The 14,006-nt window shown below is 44.3% G+C and overlaps 1 protein-coding gene across 7 annotated transcripts in view; it reads right to left on the bottom strand.

The window, feature by feature from the left end:
• Positions 1-3,576: 3,576 nt before the first annotated feature.
• MRVI1 (murine retrovirus integration site 1 homolog) overlaps positions 3,577-14,006 on the bottom strand; it is a 119,246-nt gene continuing 108,816 nt past the window's right edge. For all 7 annotated transcript variants that reach the window (XM_025355236.1, XM_025355237.1, XM_025355242.1 and 4 more), the window contains 3 exons: positions 12,306-12,425; positions 10,894-11,028; positions 3,577-7,062 (listed from right to left, as the gene is read on the bottom strand). In XM_025355236.1, the coding sequence (XP_025211021.1) occupies positions 6,819-7,062; positions 10,894-11,028; positions 12,306-12,425 (499 nt within the window). In that variant the 3' untranslated portion in view covers positions 3,577-6,818. The remainder of the gene's footprint in view (positions 7,063-10,893; positions 11,029-12,305; positions 12,426-14,006) is intronic.

Below are 14,006 nucleotides of genomic sequence, written 5' to 3'. Positions count from 1 at the left end.
ATATAAACATTCACATTTACATAACACAACTAGGAGGGCAATTTACAAAATTAAACGTTTTACACTTTCCCCAAGGATTTTTAACTTTACAATAGTAATCACCGCAGGGGTGCTTTATAAAATAACTTTCTCTTAATAACTCCTTTAATATTCTGGTAGGCCGGAATTCAAGTGAGACTCCACCTTTCTTGTTCGATGAACACGAGGTTTATCTGTGCTGTGTACTAGCAGAGTGTACTCTATGTTTTTCTAGCTGGATTTTCAGTGGTTTGTGCTTCATGGTAATTATGGAGTTCCGGCTTGTAAGCAATGTCTTGGGCAAAGGTTTATGAGATTTTTCCAAAATGAATGTTTTTTATAGGAAAAGTATATGGATAATGAATTCTTTTTTATATAAGTGGTACTGGTCATAAAGTTAGATATTTTTTGTGAAAAATATCAATTTAAAAAAAAAGAATCTGCTCTAAACAAATGCAGGGAACTTCTAAGAGACCAGGGAAACAGCCCTTACACATCTCCAATACAGACCTCATGACCTGGGTGAGCACAAGCTCCAGTTTCCCAGAGACATGCATGAGTCTATCATCACAGTACCAGGGAGGCAGACAGTCAGAGTCCTGGCCTCTTCGTGATTATTCTTAAAACCTAACACCATGCCCGAAAGAGAGCTAGCTTTCTAGCATTTGTTCACTTATTACAATAAGAACGAAGGAAGACAGGAAGGGGAAGAATGAATCATGGAAGGCAAGGCTTTGTGTCAAGGAGGAGAATGAGAGCCACAGCGATCACCAGCCATAGAATTTCTGGAATACCAACGAAGAGGCCTGAGAAAGGCCGCTGTGCCAGCTTTCTATTGCTGTCCAACAAATTACGATAGACTTAGTGGCTCAAACAGTACTCATTTATCATTTCACAGCTTCTATATATCAGAGGTCTGAGTGGGTTCAATTGGGTCCTCTGCTTTGGGTCTCAAGAAACTGACATTAAGGTGCTGGCTGGGCTGGGCTCTTACTCAGAGGCTCTGGGGAAGAATCCACTTCCAAGCGCATTCAGGTTGTTGGCAGAATTCATTTCTTTGAGGTTGTGGGAATGAGGTCCCTGTTTCCTTGCAGGGTGTCAGCCGGGGACCATTCTCTTCTCCCACAGCCCTTCCATTTTCAAAGCACCAATGACGCACTGAGTCCTTCTCATACTTCTAGTCTCTCTTTCACTTCTACAGTTAGCCAGAGAAAGCTCTCTGCTCTTTTAAGAGACAGGGTCTTGCTCTGTTGGCTGGAGTGCAGTGGCGCCATCGTGGCTCACTGCAGCATCTACCTCCTGGGCTCAAGCAGAGTTCTCTGCTTTTAAGGACTCATCGGCCCACCTGGGTAACCTCCCTATCTGAAGGTCAACTGTACCATCTAATGTAACACAACAAGAGTGACAGCTCCTATTCAAAGGTTCCAGGGATTGGGGTGGGACATTTTTGGAGGGCTATTCTAGAAATTCCGCCTTCCACAGTCACTTAACCTTGATTTGATTCTGATCTGCTTTCTGAGAGACACTCCCACATCCACTGTTTTCCTCAGCCCTTTGCATCCCTCTGGGAGATTAATTTGTATATAATCTTCCTTGTCCACATTTGAAGTGGATATTAGGGAGTATGCCCTCCTTGGGAATAGCACAGCCTTTGCAGTCTGCTTCCTGCTGGCGTAAGCTAAGATCCCAAAAGTCTTCTTAATTTTTGTTAAAATTTTATTTTTAATCAATACATAATTATACACATGTACATTTTGATGTTTCCATACAAACAAGATGTAGTGATCAGATCAGGCTAATTAGCATATTCATCATCTCAAACATTTATCCTTTGTGTTCAGGGTGTGCAATATCTTCTCTTCCAGCTATTTGAAAATGTTATCATTATCTACAGTCACCCTATAGTGTCATAAAACACTACAACTTGTTCCTCCTAATTTTATGTCCTTTAGCAAATCTGTCTTTTCCTTTTCTCTTCCCTTTTCAGCCACTAGTATCCTCCATTCTGTTTTTTACTTCCATGAGGTCTTTTTTTTTAGCTTCCATGAATTAGAACATGTGGTGTTAACTTTCTGTTCATGGCTTTACTTCACATAATGGCCTCCATTTCCATCTCTGTTGCTGTGAATGTCAGGATTTTATTTTTTACGGCTGAATACTATTCCGTTGTGTATGTACACCATGTTTTCTTTATCTACTCATCTGTTGCTGGACACATGTTAATACCACATCTTGGCGATTGTGAATAGTGCTGCAATAAACATAAGGGTGCAGGTATCTCTTTGGTATATTTTCTTTCCTCCCAAAAGCTGTTTCCTCACTTGAACAATCAAAGAGGATTTTAGTCCTGACTTGTGTTTCTTTGTAAATTTCCTCACAAAGTTAGATTTCTGCTTCCATGTGCCAATAATCATACCCCAAATCCTTTCCCAGTCATAATTCCCAGAAGTATTTCTTGTTTCTCAGCACCATACCCCTCAAGTTTAGTGGTGAATACACTAAGTTCATTTGAACTCACAAAGGGCCACATCCTTAATCTAGCCTTTGCCATAAGGCTGAGTTGATCTGTTCGACTGAGACATTTTATTGGCTCCCACTCAAAGCTCTTTTTAGTCTGTCTGGGATTTAGAAGTTGTCAGATTTTCTTATCCTTCAATCTTTCACATTTCTGAATGCTCTATATTCTTTTTCATTTCTGCTCCCACATAGCCAATTATTTCTCCTATAATACCTTGCTAAAGGCAGCCGAGTTTCTATACTCCAACACTGATCCTTTCCACCACTTATAAAGCAATAGGCTAACCATGAGATGCTTTCCAAGTAATCACAGGTAAGACTTTACCACCTTACCATCTTTCTAGCAGTTTTCTTGTTTCTTGCCACGTAGCTGGTAAGCTAGAACCTCATATTTTGGAATTTTGCTATTAAAGTACCCAATTTCTGGTTCAAATGTATGCATTAGTAGGGTAGGCTAACTATTATAAACATTCTGGAATCTCTGTGGCTTAATACATAAAAATCTTATCTCTTATTCATGTCACAGTTCAAAATTGGGAGTGCTCATTCAAAGATCCAGCTTCCATCTAGTGGTTCTGCCATGTTCTTGGGTCTCAGTGTTCTCATCTGAATCCTCTGGCTTTGGTAGGCAAAGAAGGGAGTAAAAAAAGGTGTGAAGTATTGGGCGGGAGAGTTTATTTTTAGGGAACTAGATTTGGAAAGTCCACATTCCCCTGCAGCTAACTGTAAGAAAGACCAAAAAACAGTTCAGCTGTGGAAATCAGGTTGGTTAAAAACTCAGCAAACTCAATCACAGCAAAATGTGTTAATTAAAAAAATCATAGACCAGGAAGATACAGGAAACTGGGATCAGGAATGGGGAAGGGAAGAGGAGTAGGAACTGATCCAGCCCCTGTGAGGTAGCCCATAGTACAACGACCAAGGGTTGGGGACCTCTGACTTGGTTCTGGGATGCACTAATATATCCAAAGGCATCTAATTCTTGGTTGGGGTAAGACTGTAACTCAGCTCCATAAATGAGGAGGCATTTGGCTGCTGCCAGAGGTTTGGAAATGTGCTTTTATTTTCAAACTCAGGTATGTGACACTCTACAGTTCAATGCTAGCACACCTGTGTGAGGCTTAACAACACGAGGAACTGACAGCCAGTGATACACAAATCCAGCACTCCCTCTCCATTTACTCTGTCAGGCTGTATATGGGGAGCAACACATATGGCTTTGTGGCAGCCAGAAAGTGAAGGTCTTTTTAGGAGGTGACATCAACAATGACACAAACACATTACTCTGCAACTGAAGGCAGGGAACCAGACTCCTAGGGCTAAGCAGAGATGTCAGACTTCAGAGGCATTTGGGGCGACTCTTCTTTCAGATCCACATCCTCATTGAAAATCCAGGGCCTGTTTCTCTCCAGTTCACTACTGCTTGGGCAGCAGCTCCCACTGCTTCAGGCTGGTCTTTGCTTTCCAGAAAAGATAGACCCATGAGCACTTTTTCAGTCGTGCCCTTGCACATATGGCTACTCTTATGCTCCCTTTTGGAGACGTCCTTTTCCTTGACCTCCCTTCTTACAAATGGAATAGGGTGGGAGAGGGCCTGTGCCTGGAAGTACTCTTGCAGGCCTTTCTGTGGGGCAGCTGGAGGTGCAGGAGCTTCCACATCTGCCTTCCTGGCCGTTACTCATCCAGAAACAAAGGTGGGAAAATTGTGACCAAGTGAACAATAAGAGAGGCAGAGATTGAACATTCCCCACCCGGAGTCCTGCTTCCATGGCCACTCTCTGGAACTCCATTTGCATCCTGTCTTTGGCTCTGAGGGCCTCATGTAGCTAAAGCTCCTTCAGTTGTATCCAGACCCCCTGAAAGAGGCCAGGAAAATCATCCACTTGTGCCTCCAAAGTCCCTCTGCCCTGCTCTGTAGCTCTTTACCTTAATGGCACATCCTTGATCAACCCTGGCTTGGGCCTCAGTCATTTTCTAGCTACTGTAAAGGATGCCCCCTTCGGTAAACATCCTGTTTTAAAGTGGGGCATCCTTGGGATGGGGGTCTCTCTGAAGGAGTGACTGCATTGAGTCCAGTCCTTGAGCTTGGAAATGATGTTGCTAGTCTGGTCTCATTCCTGCTCTCTCACAGAGTAGACTGAGAAACAGAATAAGCTGAGGTTAAGAGAGATGTTGCTTTTTGCATTGTGATGGTGGTGATGGTGCTGGTACTGGGAAGCATGCAGCATGTCAGCTGTCCCCAGGCTGCTCTCCACCACCTTGAATGTTTGTTTGTTCTTTTGAACAATATTTACCGACCAACATTCGAACAATGCTCCCAAGCGTCAGCCACCATGCTAGGCACTCACCCGAGAGATGGGTAAGACATGGTTCTTGTCTTTGAGGAAAAATGCTAGGGGAAACATAAATAAATAGGCTGTGATATACTATAGGTAAAGGTCAATAATAATAATGTTTAAAAAGTGCCAGAAAACACAGAGGAGAGTGTGACCTATTACATTGTGTCTGGTAAGGAGTATGGAAGGAAGGTCATCAAAGTTGGTATGGAGGGGATAATTTTTGCACTTGGTCGAGAAGAGTAACCTGAAGAAAAGAGAAGAACAGCTGGAGAAAAACTAGTGAGTGGAGGTCCAGTGCTATGAGAGAAACTGTTTAGTTTGGGAGCCAGAGATGGAGTAGCTGATGGGCCACTTTGGGGAGTGAGACTGGAATGTGAGGCTTCCAGCTAGGAGACTATCAGAAGAGTCAAGGAGAGCACAGCTCTGGAGCCAGCCTACCCTGGGGTTGAGCTCCAGCCCCATGATTTACTAGTTGAGTGTCCTTGTCAAGTTACTTGTTCTTTTTGTGCTTCAGTTTCCTTATTTGAAAATGGGAAGGGTAGTATCCACTTCATATTTTTTTTTCTTTTTCTTTAGGACTTAAATGAATTCATGCCTATATAATACTGAGAACAGTGCTTGGTTCATAGTAAGTCATATATGAGTTTTAGCAATGAAAGCAAACAATATCAATAACAAAACAAAACTGCAAAACAATGACAATAAAACCCACATGGAAATCAACACCCCTACAAAACTGATGAAGGCAGTGGCTGTAAAAGTGGGGAGAGAAGTTGAAGAGGGGATGTGCTCTTTCCATTCTGTGCTAAACAACTGGGGATGCTCTGAAACATCCCCAATTATACTTGGGTTGGAAATCCTATTTGAACTGAAGCACTGAGGTGCAAGTTTACCCTTGCATGTAGTCACACACAGAGTAAGAGACTGAAGCAGAAAGCACATCTTCTCTCCTCATTCACCTGTGAGGTGGGTTAACTGCTTTCAAAGAGAGAATAGGGAATAGATTGTGCTGTACAGCAGCTCAGAGTCAGCGTTTGAAATGGAGACTAGTGAGTCTGCCATTGAAGCCATGAGTTTTCAGTGTTTTTAAAACATCTTCAATCCATGTGGACAGCTCATTGAACAGGTGCCTGGTAACTGCCCCACACTAGTGAAAATCTGTGGGTTGGCTTGGCATGCATCTTATTTATCCAGAGGTACACACCCAGAGCACACTTTTGAAGGGTTTTTGGCTCTGTGCACATGCATGTTGTATGTGTGTACACAACAGTGTGTGTGGACAGATGCATATATATAATAATTCATATCTTCCCATTTCAAGCACTGAGCTAAATTCAGCCTGTACTTTTTTTTCTGAGAGCCTTTCCTACTTCTGTAAAAAGAAACTCTCATTCCAAAGGAGAGAATGGGAGGCTGAAGTTATTGAAAATGAGATGGGAAATGGGAAGACAGTCACTTTGCAACTCCAAATTCCAGGTCTGATCCTTAGGGTATTAATCATTAAGCAAATTCTTCCTGATAACTGATTACAGAGAGGAAAAAAGAGAGTAAGTTTTTTACTGCCCGCTACCTCCTCCTCCCCTATGCCCCGCTCCCTACCCCCAACCACCAGTGAAGGTGTTTTAGTTCTCCCCAGCCACCTGAGCTAGGGGCAGGAGACCTTCCCTTCCAATAGAGCTCCTTGGTGAAGGTGACTTCTTTATCCACTGGATGCTTTCCCAGGGCAGTTTTGTTGATCCTCAAAGAATATCAAGTCACTGTGTATGAATAGCTCCCACAGAAGTGCCAAATGTTAAAAGAAACCTTCCTCATGACCTGATGGGATGGGATGGGATGGGATGGGATGGGCGGCAGTGTGTCCACACCTGGGCCTGACGTTATACTTGGGGAAAGGGTGGTAGTCTGAGTGTCTCACAGCAGGGCACTGGCTAGGTGTGAGGTTTCCTACTGCTCTGTAGGCTGCTCATGCTGGAGTCCTGAGCTCCACCAGGAGTCCCTCTGGGCTGCAGAGCAAGTGGATCTTCCAAGGGGCCCATCAGCCTGCTCTGCACAAGAGTTATAGGAATTGTAGAGCCCCAGCACAACAGTCAAGACCAGCATCACTGCAGCCATCATCCAGATCACTTGCCAGTGCTGACACAGTTTGGGATACATGACTTGTAAGAAATGGACCAATTCTTCAAATTTGCTGTCAATGAAAAAAACAGGCAGAGGCTTTAGTATACGGGGCACACATATGATACGCAGACCCATAGTTCTCTCTGCGGGTAGCTTCTATGCTGTCTTGAGCAATAGTTCTCAAACTCAGCTGTGCCTAGATTAGGTTGGCAGTAATTGTTCAAAATACTCCAAGCATACTGAACGAGGATATCCAAAGTTATGGTCTAGGAATCATTGGCTACATTTTCCCAGGTGATTTTGATTCCACCAGTCCACAGCCTTGATGTTGAGAGCTACTTGTCTAGATCATTCTACCTACTTGTTTGATCATCCATCCATACATGCCCTCATCTATTCATGGGGCGATTCCTGATATCTGCACTCTCCCAAGCCTGGGAGTACAGGTTTGGCTGGCCATGTATCTTTTTAGCACCTAGCTGCATTAATGGTCAGTTCCAAGCTCTAACCTGTCCCTTGCCTCAGATGCATAATTCATTGTTCTCAGTTCCACATCTAACTGTGTCCAGAGTGGAAGGACTGTGCTAAACTCTAAGAAGCTTGATATCTAGTGATAAATGACAAGGGACTAGATCAACCTCAAGAGTTCCCTTCAAAACATTCAAGAGCAGGCAGAAGATTAGAAGCCTCTTGCAATGTCTGGGTGGTTTGTTCATGATGTTATCTCGACCTCATTAATATTTATTCTCTAATTTCTCCCTCTTCCTCCTTTTCTTTCTTCACTCTCTCCACACTTCTTTCTCCTTCCCTTTCATGTGTCTCTTCCTCTCCATTTTTGCCCCTTTCCCCTCTTGATTCCTTCCCAACTATCTTTCATTTTGTCCTCTCTCTCTCTCTCTCTGTGGTGTGGTGAAAAGACAACAGGCAGATGGCCTGCTTTGACAAGTCCATTCTAGAGCTCTCTGAAGAAGCCCTGAGCCCCTTCATTAAGCTAGGATTTCCTGCTGTTTTTAACCTCTAATTCAATTTTAAAAAATAATATGAAAAACGAGAATACTGAGGATTCCTAAACCAAGGAGGTGGGGAAAGTGACGAAAGTGCTTTCTGAAGATCCTGAGGCTCACACACACACTGCAATGACCAAGCCATTGGCTGAGAAGCAGAGAGCTCAAATTCAGAGCTAGCAGAAAATGCATGACTTGCAATGGATTGAAAGACCCAATAAATGCCATCCTTAGAAAGGGACCAGATGCTCAGAGTGCCTGCCTGGGATGCTAAGGCCACAGGGAACATTGACAGGTTTCTCTTCCATGCGGGAACCCCATCAGATCATTTCAGTCACAATTAAGGGAAGCACGAAAGTGAGCACATTTGCTGATTTGAAAATCATTAACTATTTTCACAACTGTTGGGAAGGGAGGGTTTAGAAGTGGAAGCTTTTTTTCTCTCAGCCCTTTGTAGATTCTCTAGATTCTATTTAGATAGAGTTGGATGCTAAAATGGAGACTTTGGGGCTGTATTTCTATCCTCCAAAACAAGCTGCCGGAGAGGCCTCTCCCTACTCTAATCCCACTCTTAATTATGGCTCCAAAGGAAGAGACCAAGATCTGGCTGTGTGACCTTAGCTGGTCACCCCATGCCTGGCCTATAAGAGAGGTTAGAAATAGATTAGAAATAGAATTTCTTTAGAAGTCAATTTTTGGCTGTTATAAGTAAACTTCTGTTTCTTGAGAGTTATTGGAAAAGTAAAGGAACCAGAATGTCCTCTTAACCCCACAGAGCTGGTTTGAACAGCTGTTGGGAGAAAAGACAAAAGTTTTATTTTGTCCCCTTATGAGTCTCACTTGTTCAATGTCAGAAGGCTGTGCTCTCTTTTTTAATATGGTTAAGATATTGGGGTTCACCCAAAGTTTATTTAAACTGATCCTCAGGAGAGCAATATTTGTAATATAAATTGTTATATATAACAGATATGTGACTCAGACAAAAAGACTTTAATGTGTGATGTTGAATCTCTTAAGTGATCAGCATCTGGGCTGAACCCAGTGTTTTAAAAATGCAGTAAGTAGGACATGGAACTTTTAATAACCTCAAACCTTGCTTGTGAGTGAGGTACCAACATTTCAGGGGAGAAATCATGTTTGAGAGCAGGTGCATGATAAATGTTACAGGCACCATTGCCACGCACTGATGACCAGGAGCTGGACAGAAAGGAACCAACCTAAGCCTTACTTCCCCGGGGGTTTCATGAAATGGGAGGGAGCCAACAATTGCCTGAGATTGAACTAGCTAGATAAGACATTGATCCCCTTGCTTTGCAAACCAGACTGTTTATATTCCATGTACTCTCTCTCTCTATTTCTCTTTTGTTCTTTTTCAGTGTTTGGAAGTGTTAGAGGTTCCAGTTGGTTTCTGCTGTATTCACGGGTGCCAGAGGAAGGGCTTTTTGTCCAGGGCTTTGGTTGACCGCATTAAAGGGGAGGAGGGCAATGTGGTGGCCTGAGAAATACGAGCAGAGAACCCTCAAGAGGGAGGTGAGGCCTAAGGAGAACAGGATCTGGTTGCTTGGAGTAGGGATTGCACTTTAATTGTTAAACCTGGAGGTTCTTTCACTGTGAAGGCAGTGTGTGATTTGTTTTCAGTGGAGAAGCGTTTCTCCAGTTCTCCTAGTGGCTCTTCCCTTGAACAATAGGGTTGACTAGCATGGGTGGAGACCTCTCACTTTAGTTGAATCCTCCACCAACTGGGCTCTGTTGGTAGCTCCTGTGTGCCTATCCATTTTGCTTCTAATCTTCACTTCATTACCTATTTGTTGCATGCATGTGGTTTCCAGAGTTTTCCAGCAATGAGGCACAGATACATACCCGGATTAGATAATATTTCAGCAGCTGGTTAGATATTTTGTCTGGAGCTGCCCTGGACCCCAAGATAGCCCAGGGGTCTAAAAGCAAAGATTTTGGTAAAGTTTTTCAAAGGTGGCTATTACTACATTTTAAAAAATCAAGATTCAAGACTTGTGGTTTAAATACACTAATAGAGACAACACAGCTGAATAAATGAAATTGGGCTGTCGTGAAAATCCAGAATGTTGGCATGGTTATTATATCTATGGGGTAGAGTGTACCTCTTCTATGGGTGCTAGTTTATCCTATCCCTAAGCATGTACTTCTGCGGGATAATTCAGGCCAGGTGGGGCGAGACCTCATTCCATAACACTTTATTGCATGGAGTGCCCTGGAACTAAATGAGGTCATTTCTATGATTCTGCATCCTAAAGGCCAGGCAGGAACCACAAGTGGGACAATATATAGGTCTATATTCTCTTTATCTACATGTTATATTCTCCTCCCCCAACTTAGGGGAACGTACCTTTGAAATAGAAAGTATTTTAAAAGAAAACCCCAAGTATTTCCAAACTAAAGTGAAAACACTGTCTGGGTGACCAAGCTTGATTGGTCAGCATGGTAGGCACCTGCTGGAGACTCACCTTTGCCACTGAGCTGAGTTTGCCCCCTATTCCATGTGTCCTCCCTGTCCCTGTTCTTGTAAGAAACACACTCCAGGCCTTCAAGTCAACTCTCTTGGTCTTGGGCCTTTTCATGCGGATGGCTACCCATAATTTCGTCTGGGAAATGAGCTAACCATGGCTGGGCTGGGAGGGACTCCACTTAGGGCCCTTCTCACTGCCCCTGACCTCTCAAGCTCTTGCAAACTTCTCATTGCTAGCTATCTTGGCTCTTTGGGATTTCCTCTACTTCCTTCCCAACATGCGTGCCCTCTTGGTTTCTTTGGCTACTCACTGGGGCCCGAGATTCACTGCTGCCCTGGACTGGCAATTCCAAATTAGACAAATTGTAACCCATTTCAGCAATGGCAAGGACTCCAAACACAGGCTTCCTACCTGCTTCTTGGGCCCTTTTCCTCTTCCTCAGTTTCTTCTACCTCTTCAGGTTCCTCAGGACTCTCACTCTTCTGTTCTTCCTCCTCCTCCTTCAGGTCTTGAAGTTCTTTGGTCTTCTTTAGACCTTCTTGGAATCTGGGGGGCAAAAAGGAACAGTTGAGTCTGGAAAGGCCAGGTGCAATGCATCCTCTCCTGAGTTCCTAGGGGAGGGGACTTGAGCAGCACCTCCAATAATTATGCGCTTCCTGTGGTTCCACAAAACAGGAAAAAGCTGGGAAGCTCCACTGAATCCCAAGGCAGCTCGTGCCAGCACCATTTCCCCTCACTCCTCAGTCATCCTTCCTGTTTACGTGAAAGTGTGATAAAACTGACAGGGAAAAAATGTGGCACAGGGTCTCCTGACTGGGTTCTTAACCCACAAAACATTCTGTAGGGCTGAGGTTGTATTTGTTCTCCACGTGACCGTGGAGCTTCAGCCTCTCATCTGTAAAAGAGGAAGGGTGACACTCATTTCGCAGGGTGTTGGAATGCTTTTTGGAAGTGCCAGGCGCATAGCTTAACCTAGAGAGGTACTCAGTAAATGTTTACAAAACCAATGAAGGAGTTCATGCCTATGCATTCCAAGGATAGAGGACAGTGGTGGGTGAAAAAGGCAGACTTTCCAAGAGAAACCTTTGTGGTTTTTCTCCCCCAGGATCAATATTACCCCAAACATACTCTGTTCACTTGTCCTACGCTGAGTGTCTAACACTAGCAGTTTGGCTGGGCAAACCTACCACTGAAGTCCATGGATTCTGTGTCAGTGGGAAGCTACGTCTTTCTCATGAGCTATGGAGACAGGAGACGCTTAGGGCACCATACATGGTTGGAGGTCATTCTCTACCTTGAGGCTTGGGCCCTGCTCAGGACTTGGTCTCTCCAGTGCTGACAATTGGCCATGGGTGCTATTGAAGCTCAAATGGAGGAGGAGGCAGTTGGAAGTTGAAGAGACTCCATTTATAGGAGGAAGGAGTAACCAAAGCAGTTCTAGGAAGCAGAGCTGCAGCTGCTCCTGGACACTGCTGGCTGCAACATGACTGCTCTGAGCACGTGTCAGGAAGCCTCAGGCACCACCAAGAGGAACCCACCCAGGGCCCCTGATTTCCAGACTATTCTTAGCGGTGGCATTCTGGTGGCTCTCTGCCTAAAAAGAGGGCAGTCTCGTTATTGTCTAACCACACCCTCTGACCCTGCTTCCTCCTGTCCTTCCTGTGGAACAGTCTTGCTCTTTCCAATGTAGTTCCTTCCCGTGGCAAGGAGGTCCTGTGGCCACTGGTTACTTCCCTAAAGCCTCTAAGAAACGGGAAGGACCTGTGGGAAGGCATCTTCTGAGACCTGCCAGGTGCCCTCCGGGTGGCTGAGGTCTGACTCACCCCTTGCTGTAGGCTTCTTCCTGCATCCTGGCCTTGGTCTCCTGACTAAGCTCCTCCAGGCAGCTCAGGGCCAGCGCAGGAGCACAGGCTTCACAATCTGGGTCCCCATTTGTCTTTCCGCTAGTGAGAAGAGAGAAGTACAGGGCATCATTTCAGAAAAAGGTGGAGGCCTAAAAACAAAACCATGTTTTTGGCCCGATTCCTGATGAGGAGTGAGGAAACTCAGGCTTTTTCAGTAGCTCTCAGATTTTTTCTCAATCCTTCTACCCTGAGACAAGATTTTATAAAGGTCCTAGTCCACGAATAGTCCCCAGCCCATTAAATACCTCACCAGCTCTCCTTCTCCTCATGCTCCCAAACTGGCATTTATTCTTATTCCAGGAGGTGCTGTAATGGGTGCTCTACAGCACTGAGATGAGGAAAATGGGGGCAGACCAGCATGTTTAAGGTCATTCCATTCCTGTTGTCTTTCACCGGAAGACCCTCACTCATTTTTTCAAATATCCACTGAGCATGACTAAGCCACAGGCACATTGTAATGTGCTGGGGGCACATTAGAAAATAAAGAAATGGTTTTTACCAACATGGAACTTAGCAGAAGGAAAAACCCCAAAAAAGGAAAGAAAAAATATGTGATTAATTACAAATTATAACTTTTATGAAAGAAATACTGTACAATGACAGAAAATAACAAGGAGAGAATGTGTTTAGAGTGAATAGTTAGAAAAGGCCTCTTTGAGGTGCTGAAGTTGAAGTACAGGCTTGAAGGATGAGAAGTCAGATGTATTAATAGCAGACAAGAGGGCTGGGAGTGGTGGCTCATGCTTGTAATCTCAGCACTTTGGGAGGCCGAGGCAGGTGGATCACCTGAGGTCAGGAGTTTGAGACCAGCCTGGCCAACGTGGTGAAACCCCTACTCTACAAAAAATTCAAAAATTAGCCAGGTGTGGCGGCACATGCCTTTAATTCCAGCTACTCGGGAGGCTGAGGCAGGAGAATCACTTGAACCTAGGAGGCAGAGGCTGCAGTGAGCTGAGATCACACCACTGCACTCCAGCCTGGATGACAAAGTAAAACTCAGTAAAAAAGCAGAGGAGAGATCATTCCAGGAAGATAATGCAGGTTATTTAAAGACTCTGAGACACAAAAGGTGCTGAGTTGTTTGAGAACTTAAAAAGAGGCAGAGTGGCAGGAGTTAACTTTTGGACAAGAGATATTTGCAATGCCTGTGAGGTATCCAAAGGGAAATGTCAAGTATACAGTTGAATTCATCAAAGTGAGTCAGGGAAGAATTTTAGGCTGGAGATATTCATTTGATGTCATCAGAACATAAATGTTACTTAAAGCCATGGGGATGGACAAGATTGCTTAGGGAGATAATATGAGGAAAGACAAGAAGAGGAGCCAGGACCAAGCCATGAGGCTTTGCCACACTTGGCTCAGGTGGAAAAGAAGGCATCTTCAGAGGAGGCTGAGCACTAGCAGCCTGAGAGGTAGGAGGAAACCCAGGAGCGGGTGGAGTCTTGGGAGCCAGGAGGTAAGAGCACATCAAGGCGGGAAGAGTTAACAGTGCCACACACTTCTGAGTTTGAAGCACACAGACAAGGTGACTATTAGATTTGATAATACAGAGGTCAAGAGGAGCCTCTATGTAATGGTGGGAGCCAAGCACAGGTTGGAATGTAAAGTAAGAAGGGGAGG

Source organism: Theropithecus gelada, chromosome 14 (genome assembly GCF_003255815.1).
Source record: "Theropithecus gelada isolate Dixy chromosome 14, Tgel_1.0, whole genome shotgun sequence".
NCBI lineage: Eukaryota > Metazoa > Chordata > Mammalia > Primates > Cercopithecidae > Theropithecus > Theropithecus gelada.
This window is presented reverse-complemented; position numbering and strand designations above follow the sequence as displayed.